Here is a 21,088-nt window from a genome sequence, read left to right as displayed (position 1 = left end):
GGTCAGGTATTTTACAGCGACAGAATGAAATTAGAGCAATCTGAAAGGCAGACGCCGCTAAGATGCTGAGACAGAGGACAATACAGAGGGTGACTGCCCAGAGCTAATTTATGCTGTAGGCTCATCAGCGTTCGGTTGTGCCAAGCCTAAGATGGCTCCATTTTATTAAGCAACAGTTTTGACCTGATGTACTTGAATTTTAAGCATAAGACCCTAGAAAGGGCAAGCAACCACTATCTGCCAGCACACCAGGGGCCCCAAACTCACTACATCAACAAACAACTCCTTTTGTTTCATCAAAAACAGCAGACACGTGTGCTTAGCAAGGACACTATCTGCAAGCCCCTCACCTGAGCCTATTTAGAAGGAGCACCCCAAGACCAGAGTGTGGCTGGACAGTGATTACATGGTCAGCTGCCAAAGAGCCGGGAAATAACCACAGGCAAGGTCCCCTGCCTTTGTCCTCGGTTTCAGGGCAGTTTGTCCCGCCTGGCTGATTGATGAGACTTACTCCGTCCCCAATAGACCTTTGTTTGTCCCCAATGCCTAGACTCCCAAGCCTTTCTACATTCTGCAAGCTGCGCATTAGTTTATTTTTGTGTGAAATGTTAATATATGGTTTAATATCAGTGATTTAAAATGGGAATAAAAGAGCTGTGATTGCCCAGGGTCTGCGAGTCAGCAAAATTGGGCTTAGTTGGAAAACCGCAGCCAAGGATAACATTAATGTTCTTTAATAAATCGTGACAGTGTAAAAAGACACATGTCCCTGCATGTTTGTGACAGGACTCGGGGAGTCACCACACCTCTTTTCTCCTTTGGTGTACGCTCTCCCAACCTGTGTACCTAGTCTTCACCAACCTCTGCGGACACCGCCAGACGGGCGGAGGAGGGCACAGACGCACCCGCTGCACGGAGCGGAGCGAGCGCTCAGCCTGGGACAGTTCAGCCGCTCTGGCTGCAGGCCAAGCTCCACCCAGAACGATCGCGGCTGCGAGGCTCCTCGGAGCCGGATTAGACTCATTCGCAAACTAAAACGGCGCCCTACTCCCACACACCCGGTCACACGAACCATTTCCGGCGACATGGTGTCTTGGTATTTGCTTGGGGTTCCTGCTGTCAGTGGAGGGGAGGCCGAAAACTATGGGAGAAACCTGGAGAGTCCCTCCACAGTCGTAAGGACCCAGATACCAAATATGGCAGGGACCAAAAGGGATGTCTCAGTGATGTGTAGCGGTCATATTCTTAATGTCTGGATTTCTCATTGGATTTGCATCCCGAAACAACTTGCCTGGTTGGCCATCAAGACACAGACCCGCCCCTTGGAGCACAGCCACCTACCCGAGTGAGATTCCATGAATTCTAGGCGCAAGGCTGCTCGACAGCCCAGTTTACCCCACTAGTCCACACTGGCTCCACTAGGGGAAAGGGGCATAAGCAGAGTCTGTCCCGGCTTTCCTGACGGGGCACTTGCTCAGCGGACAATTCTTGTTCCCTCCGTTTCCAATGGGGTCACAGATGTGTTCAGGGAATTCCAGTCTCTATGGAAACAACTCATCCCGTCATAGAAGACAAAAGAAAGACCAGGTCTCGTTGGAATAAGAGAAACTGATATTATCACACTCGAGGAATTGAAATGATGCAGATTTCTCTACCTTCCCATATTCAGTCAGTAGCATAGAAAACATATATGTGAAGGAACACAATTATTGAAGACATAAAGTGTAATTTATAGACAGAGGCCAAGCATACTAGCAAAAGTCCTATACTTTAACAATGACCAAGCATTTAACTTGACCCAATGACTTTTTATTTATTTATTTATTTATTTATTTATTTATTTATTTATTTGGTTTTTCGAGACAGAGTTTCTCTGTTGCTTCGGAGCCTGTGCTGGAACTAGCTCTTGTAGACCAGGCTGGCCTCGAACTCACAAAGATCCTCCTGTCTCTGCCTCCCGAGTGCTGGGATTAAAGGCATGCGCCACCACTGCCCGGTTCCCCATTGACTTTTGATGTCTTCTAAAAGCTCAATATCACCTGCCTCTAAATAGCCAGTCTTGAAACAACAGATGCTACACAATTCAGCCTGGCCCTCAGATACCCGTGAGGGTCAGATTCAAGAGGGACGATGAGTCAGATTGTTCCTGGTGGCTGTCACCAAACCTGAGATCACAGTCTCTATCTGAAGTCAGATTCAGCCACCCAATCTTGTGGAGACAGCTAAAACATACAAATTAAGAGTAAAAAGAAGGAAAAGAAGAACTACAAATAAGGTTATATTGGAAAGAGGAGCAAAAAGATTCAGTGATCCGGGCTGGAGAGATGGCTCAGTGGTTAAGAGCATTGTGTGCTCTTCCGAAGGACCTGAGTTCGATTCCCAACAACAACATGGTGGCTCACAACCATCTGCAATGAGGTCTGGTGTCCTCTTCTGGCTTACAGACATATATACAAACAATAGTGTGTCCATAATAAATAAATAAATATTTTTAAAAAAAAAGATTCAGTGATCCCCATCAGTCCATCTTGGGATGACTAAAGTGAGAAGGAAGTCTGGGGACCTAGGCACAGTCCAGGACAAGGCATGATCCCACCATCACTCAAATGTGATAATTTCTTTGAGGTTACTAATCTCTTTATTGGAGGAGGGAAGCATTTTGGAGAGAAGAGCTCCAGCTCCAGCTGATCCGGGCTTTTCTTCTCCCAACACGAGATTCCTGGAGAAATCCCAATTCCTTGGGTTTCTGTTTTCTTTTGTTGTTATTGTTTTGCTTTTCTGACAACAGGCTGGCCTTGAACTCAGAGATCCACCTGCCCCCGCCCCCTGAGTGCTGAGATTAAAGACCTGAGCCACCATCGCCTACCTGGGGTCCACTGTTTTAGTACCGTTGAAGCTAGAGCATCTCCTTAGAAAACACTCCTTCCTGCCAGGTTAGTGACAGGAACACAAGATTTAACGTCAAACAGAATTGTGGGACCTGAAAGGAAATAACTTGGGGCTACTCAGAAAGAGCAATGTATCTATTTTAAGGCTTTGAGGAAAGAAGGGTGATACACTGGGAGGAGAAGTCTTGTTAATGTGTGACTCAGAGCATGTGAGGGAAGGAAGGGATGCATCATTCGAAGTTGTTGGTGGTTTAGGATCTGGTTGCCCGAGGAGCTTGCTCATTTCTGTGGTGGGGGTGTTAGGTTTTGGCTGGGTGGTAACTGGACCACAGTTCCCTGCAGTGTTTCAGATACTGGCAAGTTCCCTACCACGAGTATGTCTGTGACCCTCTACCCAGACTTGAGGAAGGAAGTGCTAATTCCTAGAGATAAAGCAACTCCGTCTTGGATAACCTGGTTCTCAGAGCTGATTCTGAGGTACCTGATGCTGCAGGGATAGTTTAACGGCTAGGCTGGGTTTGTAATCAAGCCCCCTTGCTGTCCGGATTAGAGTGTGACAGGCCAAGAAACATCATTCTCTGTCTGGCACTCCATCTCATGGTCTCAGGGAACAATCTCTGTTTCCGTGTCCTCAGTCACACCTCACAGTGAAATTATAGAATCGCACCAGACTACTTGTCAGTTTCCCTCAACTCCATCCAGGGACTGAGAATCCCAGAATCCCGCCTCCATAGCTGCGAGAGTTACAGCCCAGCACTGAGGGTAGAGAGGCTGCTGCAGAGGGGTGCAACCTCAGAGACAGCTGGCCGGATCTGACAATACAGACCCTACTTAAACGGTCTGCGAGATGACAAAATTCCCACTTAATTGCTATAAGACTTCATCCGGGGCTGAAGATTTAGTTCAGTGGTAGAGCACCTGCCTTACAAGCACATGGCCCTGGGTTCAGTCCTCAGTTGGGGGTCGGGGGAGAGACAAAATAACAAAAATGGTTGGAGACATGACTCAGCAGTTAAGAACACTGCCTGCCCAGAGGACCTGTGTTCAATTCCCAGCACCCACAGGGCAGCTCACAACTTTTTGTAACTCCAGTTCCAGGGGATCTGACACCTTCACAGACATGCATGCAGGCAAAACACCAATGCACATAAAAGAAAACAATTAATTAAAAGATTTCTACCCACTGCTTGAGAGGCAGAGGCAGGCAGATCTCTATGAGTCCAAGGCCAGCCTGGTCTACAGAGCGAGTTTCAGGACAGCCCAGGGCTGTACAGAGAAACCCTGTCTTAAACACCAAAAAGACAAGCAACAAACAAAAAAGAATTCCACCCCGTTTAGCAATATGTGAAAGCAAAAAAATACAACTCTCACCCCAAAGGAGATAAGAGATAATTTATTCTGGAGCCAAGTATGAGTGACCATACCCTGAAAATACTCATGTTACCCCAGTAGTATGTTCCAATGTAGTAAGAGTATCATGATGTTTTATAGTTACAAAGATAGCCAAGAGACTTAAAATGTATTGGTGGAAATGTTGGATAGGTAGATTACGGAAAATGAGGACATTTCTACTATATGTCTCAGACGACCTTGACCTTATGGTTGGTCAAGAACTGTGCTAAGTTAATATCCTTAAAGAGATTCTGATAACTACAATATTAGCCCCTACACTCAAGAGGGGAAAAAATGGCTAGCAAGAGAGTTAAAAGAGCCGGGTGATGGTGGCGCACGCCTTTAATCCCAGCACTCGGGAGGCAGAGGCAGGGAGATCTCTGTGAGTTCGAGACCAGCCTGGTCTACAGAGCTAGTTCCAGGACAGGCTCCAAAGCCAGAGAANAGAGAGAGAGAGAGAGAGAGAGAGAGATAAAGATAGCCCAAGACAAATTAAGCTTTGGACCTGCAACAACCCTACCTCTCCAGTCACTGAAGCTGTAATCACCTTTATAGAACATTCAAAGTTCAACGTGGCTCCTTTTCTTCTTTTGAATTGAAAAAATATTTTTGAGGTAGTCTCACTATCCAGCCCTTGCTGGCCTGAACTTGCTATGTAGACTAGGCTGGCTCTAACTCAGAGATTTACTTACTTATGCCTCCACATGCTGGGGTTAAAAGCATTCACCACCAGGCCCAGAAAATTATGTATGTATATAGTGTATGCATGTTTCCGTATGTGGGTATGTGCACATGTGTGAGTATGTACGTGTGTGCTTATCTGCAGAGGCTCAAAGGGGGTATCAAATGCCCTGGGGCTGGAGTTACAGATGTTTGTGAGTAGACTGATGTGTCTGCTGGGATCTGAACTTGAGTCCTCTGCAAGAGCAGAAAGTGTTCTTGATCATTGAGCCATCTCTGCAGCCCAAAGGGGAAGTGGTTTCTTTTTCTTTCTCTCTCTTTTTTCTTTCTTTTCTTTCTTTCTTCTTCCTCTTTCCCTCCCTCTCTTCTTCCTTCCCTCTTTCATTCCCTCATTCTCTTCTTTTCCTCCTGTTTTTTTTTTTTTTTTTCCCGAGACAGGGTTTCTCCATAGCTTTTGGTTCCTGTCCTGGAACTAGCTCTTGTAGACCAGGCTGGCCTCGAACTCACAGAGATCCGCCTGCCTCTGCCTCCCGAGTGCTGGGATTAAAGGCGTGTGCCACCGCCCAGCTCTTTTTTTTTTTTTTTTGAGGCTGGGGGGTGCATTCCTTCACAAATACAATGAAATCAGGGAGCCAGCTGTGACTGCAACATTGCATACTTAAAACATTTTCTACTTTTCTTTGCCTTTTTTTTTTAAAGTTCATTTGCAGCCTGCATGTTACTAGCCTGTCAGCACTGTCTACCTTTGGCAGAATTATAAGGTACCTGCATTAAAAAATGAATCGAGTGGAAGCAAAGGAAACATTTAAACACACTCATATAAGCAGGTTGTTGAAACTCAAGATCTCGTACATTCTCAAGTTCAAACACCAGACTTAACATTGAAATCAAGACCCAGAGCAGATCACTGGAGAATGGTCAAGGACACATAAATAAGTAACTGGGGGAGCATGCAATCCTCTGCCATGCACAACCCCAGACTTGAAATGGTGCCTCCCCAAACCTTCAAATTTTCCAAAGAAACGTTCTTCTGTATATCACCTAAATGGATATTCACAGGAACCCCTTATCCAAGGAACTACCTATCCTAAGAGTCTTTAAGCCTGATCTTCACAGATTTTTCTTCACGCAAACAAGTTAAAATGACCCCAAAGACTCTACGCTAAAAATACTATTCACAAAATACCACCCTTAAGCCTGTTACCACCCCACGGGAACCAGGAGCTACACCTACCTCTGGCCTCCTGCTTCTTTCCTCCTTGTGCCCTGCAGCTCCTCACAACCAGTCCTTCTAGGGTAGCAATTCTAACCAGCAGAGGTCACATGCTTTCAGTGAGGGGGCCTGTCTTCTGCCCACTCGCTTAGTGACCTGCTTCATGCCAACATGGGTCATGAGACAAGGATGTTGACTCAAAATATTTTAATTAAACGCTAGGATGCTCCCCCATTCTACTTCTATGTTCACTTATGAAGTGGAGAAAGCTCTGAGAAACTGTTCATATGGATTTAAAGATGGGGCAGCAGCCTATTCTTTGGCAATGCAAAGTTGGTAGTTGCTTCTAGGTAAACAAACCAGCGTGGAAAAGGACAAAACTGATAATGAACTCTCCGTTCTGCTCAGCTTCTAGTTTTCCTTTTCCCAGCTGGTGGTTGTCAGGTCTCTGGGCCTGAGGGTTTAGATATTCTGCTTACCCCTTTGCAAGCATCTCTTGATCCACCACATCAACTCACGTGGTCATTTGGGTTTGAAACAGAGCTTACTTCGTAATGGAAGATGACCTTGAGTCCTTGACCCTTAATTCTCTTGCCTCCACTCCTGGTTTCTCAGCCACTGTTAACCCTTCAGTGTTATTAGGAAACACCAGGGATGGCAGGTCTCCAGGTAGCTCTGGGACCCTGAAGACAGCTGGAAAACTCCATGGAGCAGTTCTAGGATGACCCTTCCTGACAAGCAGTAGGTCCTAGATGAAAGGCATAGCAGGGAGGGGTGTGTAAGCATCAGAGTCACTGGTATAAGGAACTTGTTCTGTCTGAAAGGCAGTCTGGGAGATGAAGGCATTGTTCAAGGCCAGTGCAGAATCAGGAGACAGGCAAGAGCCTTCTGGTGACAGAGTAGGGGAGCCTGCTAGACGGAGGCAAGATATCCACCAGGCCATTAGATCTTGAAGGTTCCTTTATATGGATAGTGGATGGTGTAAGAGGAGTTTGGGGCCAGAAATAAACAGATGAGCTCCTATCCTCCGGCACAGGGTGCTGATGAATTGTCCTTAGTTTGATTGAATACAGGATCACCATAGAAACACACCACGTGGTCTGAGGGGTGTTTTCAGGGAGACCCACTCTCAATTTGGGTGGCACCATTTCGAGCACTGGGATTCAGGACTGAATAGAGGGGTGGAGGGTGGGAGACACGAGATGAGCCCCAATCTGACTGTGGAGGCAATATGGTCAACCAGTTGTCTCTTTGATTCACACATCCTGACATCTTCTCACCACGCGTTCCCTTCCATGAGGGACTGTAGGCCTTCTTAAATCTTGACTCAAAACACTGGCTGTCCTGGAACTCACTCTATAGACCAAAGTGGTTTTGAACTCCACAAGTCAACAGTTTGTATGTTTTAGCATATACAGACTCTAGATTTTAGCAAGAGAGAGATGTGAAACTATAGATCTATTTGGAGCCAGGTGTGGTACACACCTTTAATCCCAGCAAAAGAAGGCAAAGGCAGGTGTGTCTCTGAGTTCAAGGCCAGCCTAGTCTACAGAGCAGGTTCCAGGAGAGCCAGGGCTACACAGAGAAACCCTGTATTGGAAAAAAAAAAGTTCATTTGGGAGGAGATGAAGGCCATTGGGCAGAGGGAAAGAAAAAAAAAATGGGTGAGAAAAGATAAAAAACACATAGTATGCATGTGTCAAAAACATCATGACAAAACCCATTACTTTGTACAATAATACATGCCATTTTTTTAACTTAGAGGAAAAAATAATATGCAGAAGAAATTACTTTTACCAATCTGGACCTAATGTAAGCATCCTGAAAATGACTAGTCTAAGGTTCAATGTTCACTAGGTTGAGTATAACTTCTTGCTATGTTTACCCCTTCCTATAACCAAATGGGTAGTTGGGAACATCTGTATTTGTGAAGACCAGCGGAGGAAATACTGTTATGTTGGCATAGTAACTCAGGAAAGTAAAAACTGGACCAGAGCAAAGACAAAGCTGCCACTGTGAAGGCAAGTGTCCCATGTTCACACCACAGGGCACTGCTCCTTGACAACTGCGGCAAAAGAAAACGTGTTTGTAAAACCAACAAAGCACAAAACATCCTGAATCGTGAAAATGAACAAAGCACCTTCACTTCACTAATATGAGTAGTAATTCTCATGAGTTCAAATTTCTGGAACAATTTCTATGCTCACCAAATATAGAATTATACTCAAATCTCATTACATTCAACACAGAGACACCTAACTATGATCTAGCCAACCCCATAAATCCCTGGAAGCTAAACACCAATCCTGCCAGAAGGTCTACGGAAAGTTCTTACTGGTGAAACACACTTGCTTACTGTATATGAACAAATTTAGTACAGTTTATTACATGGTACTCATAGTCTTTGGAAGGGGCCACTGATACCAACATACCTCTTAGTATAATGCCTGGAGGAGAAATTACAATAAAAAAAATCAATGATACAACAATATAAGCATCAAAACAATATTTACACAAGAAAAACATTTATATATGTACAGTTGAAATGGCTGGCGACATGAAAAAACTAGGAACGCCTGCAAATGTTCGAGGATCTACAATTACAGAGTGACATTTACACCTTCCCAGTCGACTAAGAATTAACACTTGTTAACCTACAAATGGCTTGAAAATAGGTTAAAGGACATAGAGACAAGAAATGTTAGGGGGAAAAAATCAGGTAGAGAGAAAGTTAACAATAAAAATATACAAGAGTGGGTTTTGTTCATGGAAGAGAATGACAGTCTACAAAATTGGTAAGAACTTGCCATATGAATTAAGAGGGAAAATCTCAATAGTCACAAAAAGTCATTTTTCCATGGATGCATTAATCTCGAGAACTTGAAAGCAAGACTTTTCTTTATGCCTTTTGGCATTTCAGGTAACTATCAACTCATCAATGTTAAGAAATTAAAAGAAAAAACTACTTGATTCAATGCAAAATGATTGACCCATTAAATTTGTATGCACCATTGCTTTAAGAAACCTTACTAAATTAATGTAAAGATAGTGTACCCTTTTTCCTTTTTTTTTTAATTTTAGTTTCCATCTCCTATACTCAAGCAATCTTCTACCTCACATACTCAGTTTAAAGATAATTTCCCAGGGGCTGGAGAAATGGCCCAGTGGTTAGGATGTGTAACAGTCTTGCAGAGGACTGGATTCAGTTTCCAGCACCCACATGGTGCTCACAATTGCCTGTAATTCCAGCCCCAGAGGATAGGACACCTCCTTCTGGTCTCTGCAGGCACTACATGAATGTGCACAAATACACACACAGACACATGCATATACAGATAAATCTTTCAAATTAATTTAAAAAGATAATTTTTCTAGAGCAAAAATGTAAAGCATGGAGATCAGAAAGGTTCTTTTAAGAATGAAATACTGAGTTGGGCGGTGGTGGCGCACACCTTTAATCCTAACACTTGGGAGGCAGAGGCAGGGCGGATCTCTGTGAGTTCGAGGCCAGCCTGGTCTATAGAGCTAGTTCCAGGACAGACAGGGCTGCTGCACTGAGACAAGAATGAACTGCTGATGCTGGATGTGGAAGCAGACATCTTTCGCCCAAACATTCTAGAGATTAAAACAGGAAGATAATTTGATCAAGACCAGCCAGGGTTACACGCTAAGACTATTTCTGAAAGACAGAAACAAATCCCTAATAAATTTCAGTAAGTACAATATCTTTACAAAGTTTTCTTCAGATTTTGGGTTTTCGAAAACAAAAATTTGTATCCAGTTCTTCACATTATTCACATTTATGGAAATTAACATATGAGCAGTTTTCATAGGACGGTTGCCACTATTTGAGTTTCTTGGGCTTTGACAAGGAAAGATTCTCACTGGGGAAGCTATTGGACATCTTTTCTAGTCAAACATACTCCCCCCCCCCCTCTGAAATAGTCTTATTATGTAGCCTTGGGTAGCTGGGAAATCAGTAGGTAGATCAGGTTGGCCTTGAACTCTGAGATTCCCTGACTCTGCCTCTCAAGTTTAGGGATTAAAGGTATGGTACACCACGTCTGGGCCAAACATTCTTTCTTAATCCAAGACCAAGACCAAAAGGTGTTCCACATGCTTAACCTTTATAGTTCTCTCTGAATGCAGTCCTATGTTAGGAAGACTTTTCAAGTTCTGTATTCAAGGGTACTGTCTGGTGAGTTCGTCTGTGTCTGTGGAAAGAACTGTAATAACTGAAGGCTTTCCCGCATTCCGCACAGACGAAGGGTTTCTCTCCAGTGTGGCTTCTTTCGTGTGACTTGACATAACGAAAAGAACGGAAGGGTTTCCCACATTGCGAACATATAAAGGGCTTCTCTCCCGTGTGGATCCTTTCATGTATTTTGAGGTAACTGGGAGAACGAAAGGCTTTTCCACATTGCACACACGCATAGGGCTTCACTGTCGTGTGAGCTTTCTCGTGTCTTCTCCATGATATGCGACTACAGAAGGCTTTCCCACATTGCTTGCATAAATAGGGCTTTTCTCCAGTATGAGTCTGCTTATGACTGTGAAAGGTACTGAACCAACTGAAGGCTTTCCCGCACTGCTTACAAACATAGGGGTTCATGCCGCTGTGAATTACTTCATGCCTTCTTAAGTGATACAGAGAAAAGAAGGCTTTGCCGCATTGCTTACATACGTACGGTTTCTCTCCGGTGTGAGTTCGTTCATGGATCTGAACCTGACGAGAAGACCTAAAGGCTTTCCCACACTGTTTGCATAGATAGGGCTTCTCTCCAGTGTGGATCAATTCATGGTACTGAAGGGAACCAAGAAAAGTAAAAGCTTTCCCACATTCCTTGCACACATAAGGTTTTTCTCCAGTGTGAGTTCGTTTATGAATTTGAACTTGCTTCGGAGACCTAAAGGTTTTTCCACACTGCTTACATACATAGGGTTTCTCCCCACTATGCATCAGTTCATGGTATTTGACCGAACTGTGACTAGTAAATGCTTTACCACACTGCTTACATACACATTCTCCAGAATGGATTATTTTATGTGTTCGAAAAGCACTCTCACAACTGAAAACTTTCTCACACTGCAAACACACAAAGAGCTGCTCTCCTGTGTGAGTCCGTTCATGTTTGCGAAAGGCACCCGAAGAAGCAAAAGCCTTACCACATTTCGTGCACTTGTACGGCTTCTCTCCGCTGTGCATCATCTCATGGAACCGAAGTGAACTACGGTCAGTGAAGGCTTTCCCACACAGCTTGCACACATAGGGCTTTTCTCCGGTGTGAATTCTTTCGTGTGTCAGAAGGGAACTCGAACGGGCAAAGGTTTTCCCGCACTGTTTACACATATAGGGCTTCTCACCAGTGTGAATTCTTTCATGGATTTGTAGGGAACTAGGAAAAGGGAAGGCTTTCCCACACTGCTTACAAACGTAAGACTTTTCTCGGCTGTGGTATTCCTCATGCCTTCTAAAAGAACTGGAAGACGTAAACACTTTCCCACATTGCTTACATTCATACTGCTTTTCTCCAGTAGAAGTCTTTTCGTCATTCTGACCGGACATGAGACATTTAACATCTTCATTACCGTGTCTGGTTTCAGATTTCTCCCTAGTGGGAATTCTTTTATTCTTCTGGAAGGCTGTGGAAGAATGGGAGGCGTTCTCAGGTTCCTTATGGTTATTCAATTCTTTTCCATATTCCTGAGTGTCATATGGTTTGTGTCCTGGGTGAGGATGAGGAGGGACACTTAGAGACAAATGGCCAATCACCACTTCTCCGTACACATGGCTTTCGTATGTAGGAACTCCTGGACATGATTTCTGGTCCACAATACACTCTGGAGTCCAGTTAATGATCTCTGCATACTGGCGACCTTCTGTATATTCACAGAGTCTCTCCAACAACTGGCTACTGCAAAAAATAAAGTGTTACTAAAAAATTGTTTATTGATTTATCACAAGGAATGCTAGTTATATTTCTCACAATAATTTTTTAAATGTTTGAATTGAATGCTCTGCAATATGGTTTAAGGATATTTAGAATAAAAACAGAGGTATTTGTGAGTAGTTGTGTTACATCGTTTTCACCACAGGCAAAAGCTGAATGTCTGCATTACATTTAAATACATTTTCAAGCGGCTGGAGAGATGGCTCAGTGGTTAAGAGCATTGCCTGCTCTTCCAAAGGTCCTGAGTTCAATTCCCAGCAACCACATGGTGGCTCACAACCATCTGTAATGAGGTCTGGTGCCCTCTTCTGGCCTGCAGGCATACATGCAGACAGAATATTGTATACATAATAAATAAATACATACATACATACATTTTCAATATCTAATACTGTATACCTTTTTGATGTGCTAGTGACTAAAATAATGTTGGATTCTGACATACTTGTATATTCATTATGAGTTATCTTGATAATTCATTCTATTCTAAAAAGAAATTTTATTTTTAACTTCGTTTTTAATGTATACACAAAGTCTGGAGATGAGTCAACACAACATTTTGAATAATACTATGTACAAAGAAAGACAGTATATCTGAACCATGAGAAAGTATTTCTTGTGGCATCACAATGCTCCAGTTGTTACTAATACTAGTTCTGATTGCCGCAGGTTAATGTGTAAGCAGATCTGGAGAAGATCTGTTAAAACGAAAACCGTGTGGAGCTGGGTTTATTTGTGCCACCTGTTTATAAAATGTGCCTGCACACAAAGAGTCCCGAGGGAAACTGCTGTCTCCTAGGGTACAAATTACCTTAGCTTTCTCCAGAGATTTTCATACTCATTGTCAGTGTTTTGGTGTTCCCATTTGTTTCCTAAAATACAGACCAAGAAAAATGAATTACTGCTACAGGGAAAAAAGAGATTCTAGCTAAATTCACAGTATAAAGTGATTCCCACCTGACATATTCACCCACGGTGGGGTTTTTTCCCCCATAATCTTATTCATGTAGTAGGCTTAAATGGGCAAAAACTACTTATTCTTTCATTGACTAAGTAAGAAAATAATGGCATCGTCACCTATAGAAGCCAGGTTCCTCAAGGTTTCCTGCATCACATCTTTGTAGAGGTTCTTCTGGGATGGATCCAGCATTGTCCACTCCTCCAGGGTGAAGTTCACAGCCACATCCTCAAAGGTCACTGACTCCTAAAAAGAGCCCATATATATTTCCAGGAGAAAGGGTGAGCCTTACAGTACTGGAGATCTAGACTTAATTCATAAGAACTTGAGATAATGCTATGTTCCACAGTTCAAATCATGTCCTTATTCCATACACACGATTTTATACACGTGCTGATTTTTCACACCACAATTCTAACAGCAGATTGGAGATATCTGCTAAAGCAAAAGCAGAATGAGATCACCCCTTGTGCTGAAAATTTCTGCTACACAGACAGCCCTAAACTTTTTATAGCAACTTAGGATTACTTTATACCATAAGAGACACAACACTGACTGTCATGAGACTACATTATCTTATGCATGCTGGAGAAAATGTTCTACCTCTCCTGTGGAATGGAAACTGGTACTGGGAAGAATTCCTCTTCAGTCTAATTCTGAAGAATGGTATGGCTTTTCCAAACAGTTGATACCAACCATATGCTTTTTTTAAATTTATTTATTTTATGTACACAGTATTCTGTCTGCATGTTTGCCTGTACACCAAAAAAAGGGCAACGAATCTTTTATTTAATTTATTTATTGTGTATATAGTGTTCTGCCTGCATATATGCCTGCAGGCCAGAAGAGGGGACCAGATCTGTAGATGGTTCTGAGCCACCATGTGGTTGCTGGGAATCGAACTCAGGACCTCTGGAAGAGCAGTCAATGCTCTTAATCTCTGAGCCATCTCTTTAGCCCCTATATGCCACTGTTATAACTTTAGTATCTTTGCAGTATTTTGCATGGTTATCAAAAATTAATGATTGGATAACACTTTCTTTGCACGATGAGTTTCAAAGAAGCTGGCTTAGTGGATACAATTTCATCTCTTGTCACAACTTGTTAGGGACCTTAGTACATTCTCAATGAATGTACTGAAAAATATTTGGAAGCATGTACCTGGTTTCTTATAGCTCACTCTTAATGAAAAAACTGAAAGCTGGGCATGGTGGTCCATACCTCTAATTCCAGCACATGGGAGGCAGAGGTGTATTTCTGTGGGTCCAAGGCCATTGCTGTCTACATAATGAGTTCCAGGGTAGCCAGAGCTACATAGTGAGATCTTGTCTCAAAGCAAACAAACATAAAAATAAATAAACTGTAAAAAAAAAAAAGCAAGTAAAATAAAAATCGAATGGAACGCATTAACAATAATCTACAGTACAAGTAAACAAACAAGAAACTAGAGGCAATGCTAATAAAGCCATACTTGCTTGCGGAGGCAATATATGTTTTTCTAAAAATAATCTTCTCAAAGACAATAAATATATTGGACTTACTTGTGTAAAAACAATAACAATTATATATAAATTTCAGATTTTAGTACTTCTTTCTTGTTCCCAAATCTAAAAAGTACCCTTCATACATCCACCTTACAAGTTTATTTAGAGAAAATTTCCTTAAACTTTTAACCTTGTTGTAAACTACATTTGTTTAGGAATGTTAAAATGGGGGAGGAGGTTGGAAGCAGGAGAAATAGCTCAGTGGTCAAGAGCATTGCTGTTCTTGCAGAGGGTCCAACACCCACATAAGACAGCTCAGAACCATCAGTAACTCTCATTTCAGGGGATCTCTGACCCCCATGGATATCTGCACCCACCTTCATGCACAGAAGAACCAGAAAACACACATTCCAAGTCCCAGTTCCATGGTGGTCTCTTTGGGGGGGGGGGTAAGAAGTCTGGGCACAACAACATAAGTACACACAAATAAGAAATAAAATTTAAAAAGAGGTGGTTCATAGCAACCGTGAACTCTCAGGAAAGGAACACTTGTATCTACTTGTATACCCACTGGTAAGCCCACCAAACCCAGATGGCTATTTCCAAGTTCAGAGTCACACAGGTGCCTCGATTAAACTGAGGGACAGTAAACGAATAATGATGCCTATGGAAAAGAGATCTGAAAGACAGGAATCAGGATGGCAGGATGAAAAGGAACAAGAGATGGTATGGGGAAAACAACCAGAATACATAATTTATGTGTATGAAATTGTCAAAGATTAAATGTATTTTAAAAATGGAGCTTTTTTTTTTTTTTTGCAAGTGTATATAAACTGGAAACTTTACAGAACAGGAGAGGAATAAAGAAAAAAAATAGAGGAGGTAAGGATTTAACAAGCACCCAGATTCTACATATACCCACTGTAAAGCCAATTAATTGACATTCTTCTTTAAGATGCCTGTATCTACAGTTAGCCATGTCTTATTCTTTCCCTGGAGTCCCTCTTTTCTAATAAACCTAATATTAGAATCTAATATTTTTTAGATGTCTCTTAATAAATCTCCAGGGCTGGAGAGATGGCTCAGAGGTTAAGAAGAGCACTGACTGCTCTTCCAGGGGTTCTGAATACAATTCCCAGCCAACACATGGTGGCTCACAACCATCTGTAATGGGATCTGATGTCCTCCTCTGGCGTACAGGTAAACATGCAGGCAGAAGTTTGGATACATAATAAATAAATAAATCTTTAAAAAAAAATAAATCTCCAATTGGGTGTTATAGTGTGTGCCTTTAACCCAGCACTCGGGAGACAGAGGCAGATGGATCCTGGGAAATGGCCCAGAATTAAGTATGGCAAGGGCTTAAGGAGGAAAACCCATAATGCACTGCATTTCCCATCAGGTCCAATCTGGGGCAAACATGCATCCTGACGTATTTCCTGCCTGTACTACCTCCTGCCTGCATGTGATCAAGCACAGCGGTACAGATGGGCCAAACAAACTTGCTTAGGAGAGTGAATACATGTGGCCTCCAGCATTTCAGGAACTACCTGTCCTTGAGCAAGGGGCTTGCATTTTTGTTTCATGGATCTCTAAGGCATAGTAATTTAAACTTAAAAATGTAACTTTGACTCTCACAGAAGGAGACTCTTAATTGAGATAATGCCTCAACAAAATTTGCCTAATGGCAAGTCTGAGGGCATTTTCTTTTTTTTTTTTTTTAAAGATTTATTTATTTATTATGTATACAGTATCCTCAGTGTTCTGTCTGAATGTCTGAATGGTGCCAGAAGAGGGCACCAGATCTCATTANTTTTTAAAGATTTATTTATTTATTATGTATACAGTATCCTCAGTGCTTTGTCTGCAGGCCAGAAGAGGGCACCAGATCTCATTACAGATGGTTGTGAGCCGCCACCATGTGGTTGCTGGGAATTGAACTCAGGACCTTAGGAAGAGTAGGTGGTGCTCTTAACCACTGAGCCATCTCTCCAGCCCCCCTGAGGGCATTTTCATTACTGGTTGCACGGTGGGGTCCAGCTCACTGTGGGAAGTGCCACCACGGGTAGGTATAAGAACACAGGCTGAGCAAGCCATGGCGAACAAGCCAGTTCGCTTAGCAGTACTCTGTGGCCTCCGTCTCAGGTCTGGCCTCCAGTTTCATGCTTCCACAGGGCCTGGAGGGCTCAAGTCTTAGACAATGTATAAAGGAAGAACACACTTTATCAGACACAGAGGTTACACTGTGCCAAGAGAGAGAGCTTCATTAGAATCGAGTCCTGCACACTGTCCTGCTAAGAGTAGTAGCAGTTACCCCAAATGGGCTTAACCTGAGCTCTCACAGCTATCCTTAAACAGATGGTGCTATCACAGAGCAGGAATTAAGTTAAAAATCTGATCTAATCTACATGGGAAATAAAAAGACAAGCTCTCCTGAGTAAACTGGGAGCATGGAGACCACAGGAGAGGGTTGAAGGGGAAGGGAGAGGAAGGAAGGGGAGCAGAGAAAATATATTAACTCAATAAAATCAATAAAAAAGAAAGTTAAAAATCTCAACATAAGCCAGTGAGATGCATCGCTGGGTAAACACTGGGCATTTGAGTTAGTTCCTGGAAACCTCTGTGAGGAGAGAATGAACTCCAGAGAGCTGTCCTTTAACTTACATATACATGCCATGACACACAGACCTCCTCCCATGCACAATAAATAATAAACTGCTTTAGAAAAATTATGATTGCGCTGTATGGCAGAGTTTATTTATTTCGAGTCAGGATCTTACTATGTAGCTCTGGCTGGCCTGAAACTCACTCTGTAGATGAGACTGTCCTGGAACTCACATCGATCCACCTGCCTCTGCTTCCGGAGTGCTGGAATTAAATGACTAAAGCTTGATCACATATTAGAGAGTCTGCTTTTATGAGTAGTAAATGCCTTAAAAGCAGACTATGATAGATTATTTGTTCCTGAGACATACCACACACAGGAAGAATTTAAAGAATCTTTTAGTTGGATAGACAATAAATACTTAACTGATTAACCCAAAAGTTAAAGTGGTTTTTAGACTATTTATTAGACTCTAACATATGAATTAACTCTTATACATTAATCAGCTAATTGACTCTAATATATTAATTTTGAAATTATTAGCCTTTAATATAAAGAAGAGAGGTTTTTTATTAGCCTTTAATATAAAGAAGAGAGGTTTTTTTTTTTTTTTACTGTTGATTTATCCTTTCCTATCTCTGGATTATTATTTGCCTCCGCGAGGCCTTCCAAGTCTTCCTGTTTCTTATCCTTCTTGGCTGCGGGTGTATACAGCATGCTCGGATGCGCTCAGCTTTCTGCCAAAGACAGCTGGCTTGATTCGCAGCAGTAGGAAACTATCTTCTACACGAAACAGCTATGAAGGATGCAAGGATTATGACGAACAGTGAGGGAGTATCGGAACACTTCATAGTGTGTTAGAAGAGCACACTTGTACTTCATTTTACAAAAAGGAATCTGTGCATGCGCAGTGGTAGGTTGCCCAGAATATACACACTGCACACACCACCAACTGTGTCTGTATTCTGAGTTAACCTCTGATTTAGATGTAATCCAAAGGGTGACTCACGAGGCATTCAAGACTGGGTGGCCTTCAGGTAAAAGACAACCTGATACACAGAGAGAGGAGGCGATGGAGGAAAAACTGGCTTATGTTGAGATTTTTAACTTTCTTTTTTATTGATTTTATTGAGTTAATATATTTTCTCTGCTCCCCTTCCTTCCTCTCCCTTCCCCTTCAACCCTCTCCTGTGGTCCCCACGCTCCCAGTTTACTCAGGAGAGCTTGTCTTTTTTATTTCCCATGTAGATTAGATCAGATTTTTAACTTAATTCCTGCTCTGTGATAGCACCATCTGTTTAAGGATAGCTGTGAGAGCTCAGGTTAAGCCCATTTGGGGTAACTGCTACTACTCTTAGCAGGACAGTGTGCAGGACTCGATTCTAATGAAGCTCTCTCTCTTGGTACAGTGTAACCTCTGTGTCTGATAAAATGTGTTCTTCCTTTATACATTGTCTAAGACTTGAGCCCTCCAGGCACTGTGGAAGCATGAAACTGGAGGCAAGACCTGAGATGGAGGCCAGAGTGCTGCTAAGCAAACTGGCTTGTTCACACATAATCACTTGATGAAACAAGTTCATGTTAAAAGGATGTCTAGAGGGGCTGGAGAGATGGCTCAGAGGTTAAGAGCACTGGCTGCTCTTCCAGAGGACCCGAGTTCAATTCCCAGCAACCACATGGTGGCTCACAACCATCTATAATGAGATCTGATGCCCTCTTCTGGCTTGCAGGCATCAATCCGAGCCACTTATGCACATGGATCAAAATTTTCCTCGCAAGGAGGTCTGGCAATGGCAGAAGGACTTGGAAAGTTAGGCTTTTGTTCAGAGTTACGAGAATCTTTAGGCCAAGGATAGAGGTCATGGAATTTAGAGGAAACTTGAGGGTTATAGGAAAGCAGATGCCATTGAAAGAGAGAGAGAGAGAGAGAGAGAGAGAGAGAGAGAGAAGGATGAAGCACTCTTTTAATCCCAGCACTCAGGGAAGCAGAGGCAGGCAGATCTCCGTGAGTTCGAGGCCAGCCTGGTGTAGAGAAGCAAGTTCCAGGACAGCTAGAGCTATACAGAGAAACCCTGTCTCAAAACACCCCTCCCCCCCTAAAAAAAGAAGAAGAAGAAGAAGAAGAAGAAGAAGAAGAAGAAGAAGAAGAAGAAGAAGAAGAAGAAGAAGAAGAAGAAGAAGAAGAAGAAAAGAAAACTGGCTGGGGTTGCTCTGCGTTATTCAGTACTGTGGGGATTACCAGCTTTCTGACCGTGCCAAGCCTAATACGACTCTATTTTGTTAAGTGACAACTCTGCACTGGTTTATTCTGAGTATCAATGTCAACAAAACACATAGGGAACAAATTAATAATGTATCTCAATAATGACACCGGAAAATATATCAGATCATTAAAATAAAGCCCTACTAAAACTAATTCATCAACCTAATCAGATGTCACCCCTGCCTGAGACTACAGAAAGTGTGTAAATGGTCTACTGAATTATCAGAGGTTCAACTATTAAGTGACAGAAAACACGTCGCAGGAAAGGACCCCTGCCTCTGCCGCAGGACTCCAGAGCCAGTGCCAAGTCTCCTGCCTCCGGCCCCAGCTCTCTGCAAACGGCTGGTCTAATGGCCTCCGCTGCGGAGGAGCTTTGGACATCTCTGAATCTTCATTGCTAAATCTTATCAGTTCTCTGCCTCAGATTTGAAGAGAACCTCCCTTATCTTCAGCCTCTTTAACTGTATCCTAGACATTCAGCAACCTGTACATTTGCACGCCATAGTGTGAAGTGTTCGTGTGTAACCTGCCTGCCTGTTGATATTAGTGGTCAAGACTACTGAGATAAAAGAATCGTGGTTGCCAATGGCCATCTCGCAAGGATAACCAGGTGTACTCGTCAAATCAGAGCCAAAGAAGCCCACAAAGGCTGAGAATTAATTGGCTAGTAAATAAATTGGGATATTGGGGAGACATAATGGTCTCCTATTTTCCAGATAACGTGCAGAGAACCCAAGATCACCACACCCCGCGGTTCTCCTCCCTCCCCGCACAGGAGCCCTAAACCAAGTATCCCCCCACGACTCTCCGCCTACACTGCCCAGACTGCAAAGACGCGGGAGCCCAGGAAACCGGAGAAGCTGCAGCAGCGAGCGCTCGGCGAGGGCCAGGACCGCGACTCTGCCTGCTGACCCAGGTCCACCCAGTGGGACCCGGGCAGCGCGGCCCAGCGGAGCCCGATGAGTCCCCACTGTCGCCTCGGCTTGCAGCAGCCTCCTCCTCACGCCCAGCGGCACGCACCATTTCCAGAGACCGGGAGTCCTGATGCCCTCCGGAGACTCCTGCAGTCAGTGAAGAGAACACAGATACCGAGGGGAGAGATCTGGGGGCCTCGGCCAAAGACACAGGACGACAATATGGCGGGGACACACAATGGCACCCCAAATGTTGTGCAGCCTCCGTCACCGAAGACCAAAACTCCTCATTGGACAGTTCACAAAGCCACCAAACGTTCTCCCTGATTGGGCAAAAATCCGTGGGCCCGCCTCCTGGATCCTGAGTGACAGGGGAAGCATCTCCTTCCTCGCAGGTTAAAGTCCTGGCTGAACACTTCACAACGGCCGTTTTTACTCTGGAGAGCTCCGGGCCCCACCGGGGAAAAAACGTGCATTTAAAGCGCAGGCTAACCAGGCTTTGCAGATACTTATTCAGTGGGTAATTCCTGCCGCCTTTTCCTCAAAGTGAGGTTGCCGGTGACCTTAGACAATCTCACATTGTCTCCGGCGACCACCCACGTCCTCATAGAAAACTGACGAAGGCAGTTTAGAAATCCTTGGGATAATACCACATCTCAGAAACGGGGAAAGAAGCAGATAGTCAAGGCTTTCTTACAAATAATTTCTCAATCAATAAATATGAACAAAGGGGTGAGAA

General features: G+C 43.3%; 2 protein-coding genes across 6 annotated transcripts in view; both read right to left on the bottom strand.

The window, feature by feature from the left end:
- LOC126504035 (zinc finger protein 124-like) overlaps positions 1–20,570 on the bottom strand; it is a 27,048-nt gene extending 6,478 nt beyond the window's left edge. The window contains exon 1 of the mRNA XM_050146029.1: positions 20,456–20,570. Coding sequence (XP_050001986.1) covers positions 20,456–20,458 — 3 coding nt within the window. The 5' untranslated portion in view covers positions 20,459–20,570. The remainder of the gene's footprint in view (positions 1–20,455) is intronic.
- On the bottom strand, positions 8,535–20,594 carry LOC126504025 (zinc finger protein 700-like). 5 transcript variants are annotated; one of them, XM_050146003.1, is made up of 5 exons: positions 20,456–20,594; positions 14,305–14,407; positions 13,203–13,329; positions 12,937–12,997; positions 8,535–12,089 (listed from the first exon to the last, which is right to left on the bottom strand). In XM_050146003.1, exons 2-5 carry the CDS (start codon positions 14,356–14,358, stop codon positions 10,331–10,333), a joined length of 2,001 nt encoding a protein of 666 aa, XP_050001960.1. In that variant the 5' UTR covers positions 14,359–14,407; positions 20,456–20,594; the 3' UTR covers positions 8,535–10,330. The 5 variants fall into 5 exon arrangements, with proteins under 5 accessions (XP_050001960.1, XP_050001959.1, XP_050001961.1 ...); XM_050146002.1 differs by having other exon boundaries at positions 14,305–14,443; positions 20,456–20,580; XM_050146004.1 differs by having other exon boundaries at positions 8,535–12,086; positions 14,305–14,443; positions 20,456–20,580.
- Between the last annotated feature and the right edge of the window lie 494 nt (positions 20,595–21,088).

The sequence above is a fragment of the Alexandromys fortis genome, unplaced genomic scaffold (assembly GCF_014885135.2).
Source record: "Alexandromys fortis isolate MF-2015 unplaced genomic scaffold, M_Fortis_MF-2015_v1.1 scaffold_42, whole genome shotgun sequence".
Lineage (NCBI taxonomy): Eukaryota > Metazoa > Chordata > Mammalia > Rodentia > Cricetidae > Alexandromys > Alexandromys fortis.
This window is presented reverse-complemented; position numbering and strand designations above follow the sequence as displayed.

Coding starts and splice junctions, on each gene's coding strand:
- LOC126504025 (XM_050146003.1), bottom strand. CDS start 14,358: ATGGCCTTGGACCCACAGAAATACACCTCTGCCTCCCATGTGCTGGAA. Junction 13,330..14,304: donor CCCATGTGCTGGAATTAGAG/GTATGGACCACC, acceptor GGCTCTTTTTAG/GAGTCAGTGACCTTTGAGGA. Junction 12,998..13,202: donor GAGGAACCTGGCTTCTATAG/GTGACGATGCCA, acceptor TCTGTATTTTAG/GAAACAAATGGGAACACCAA.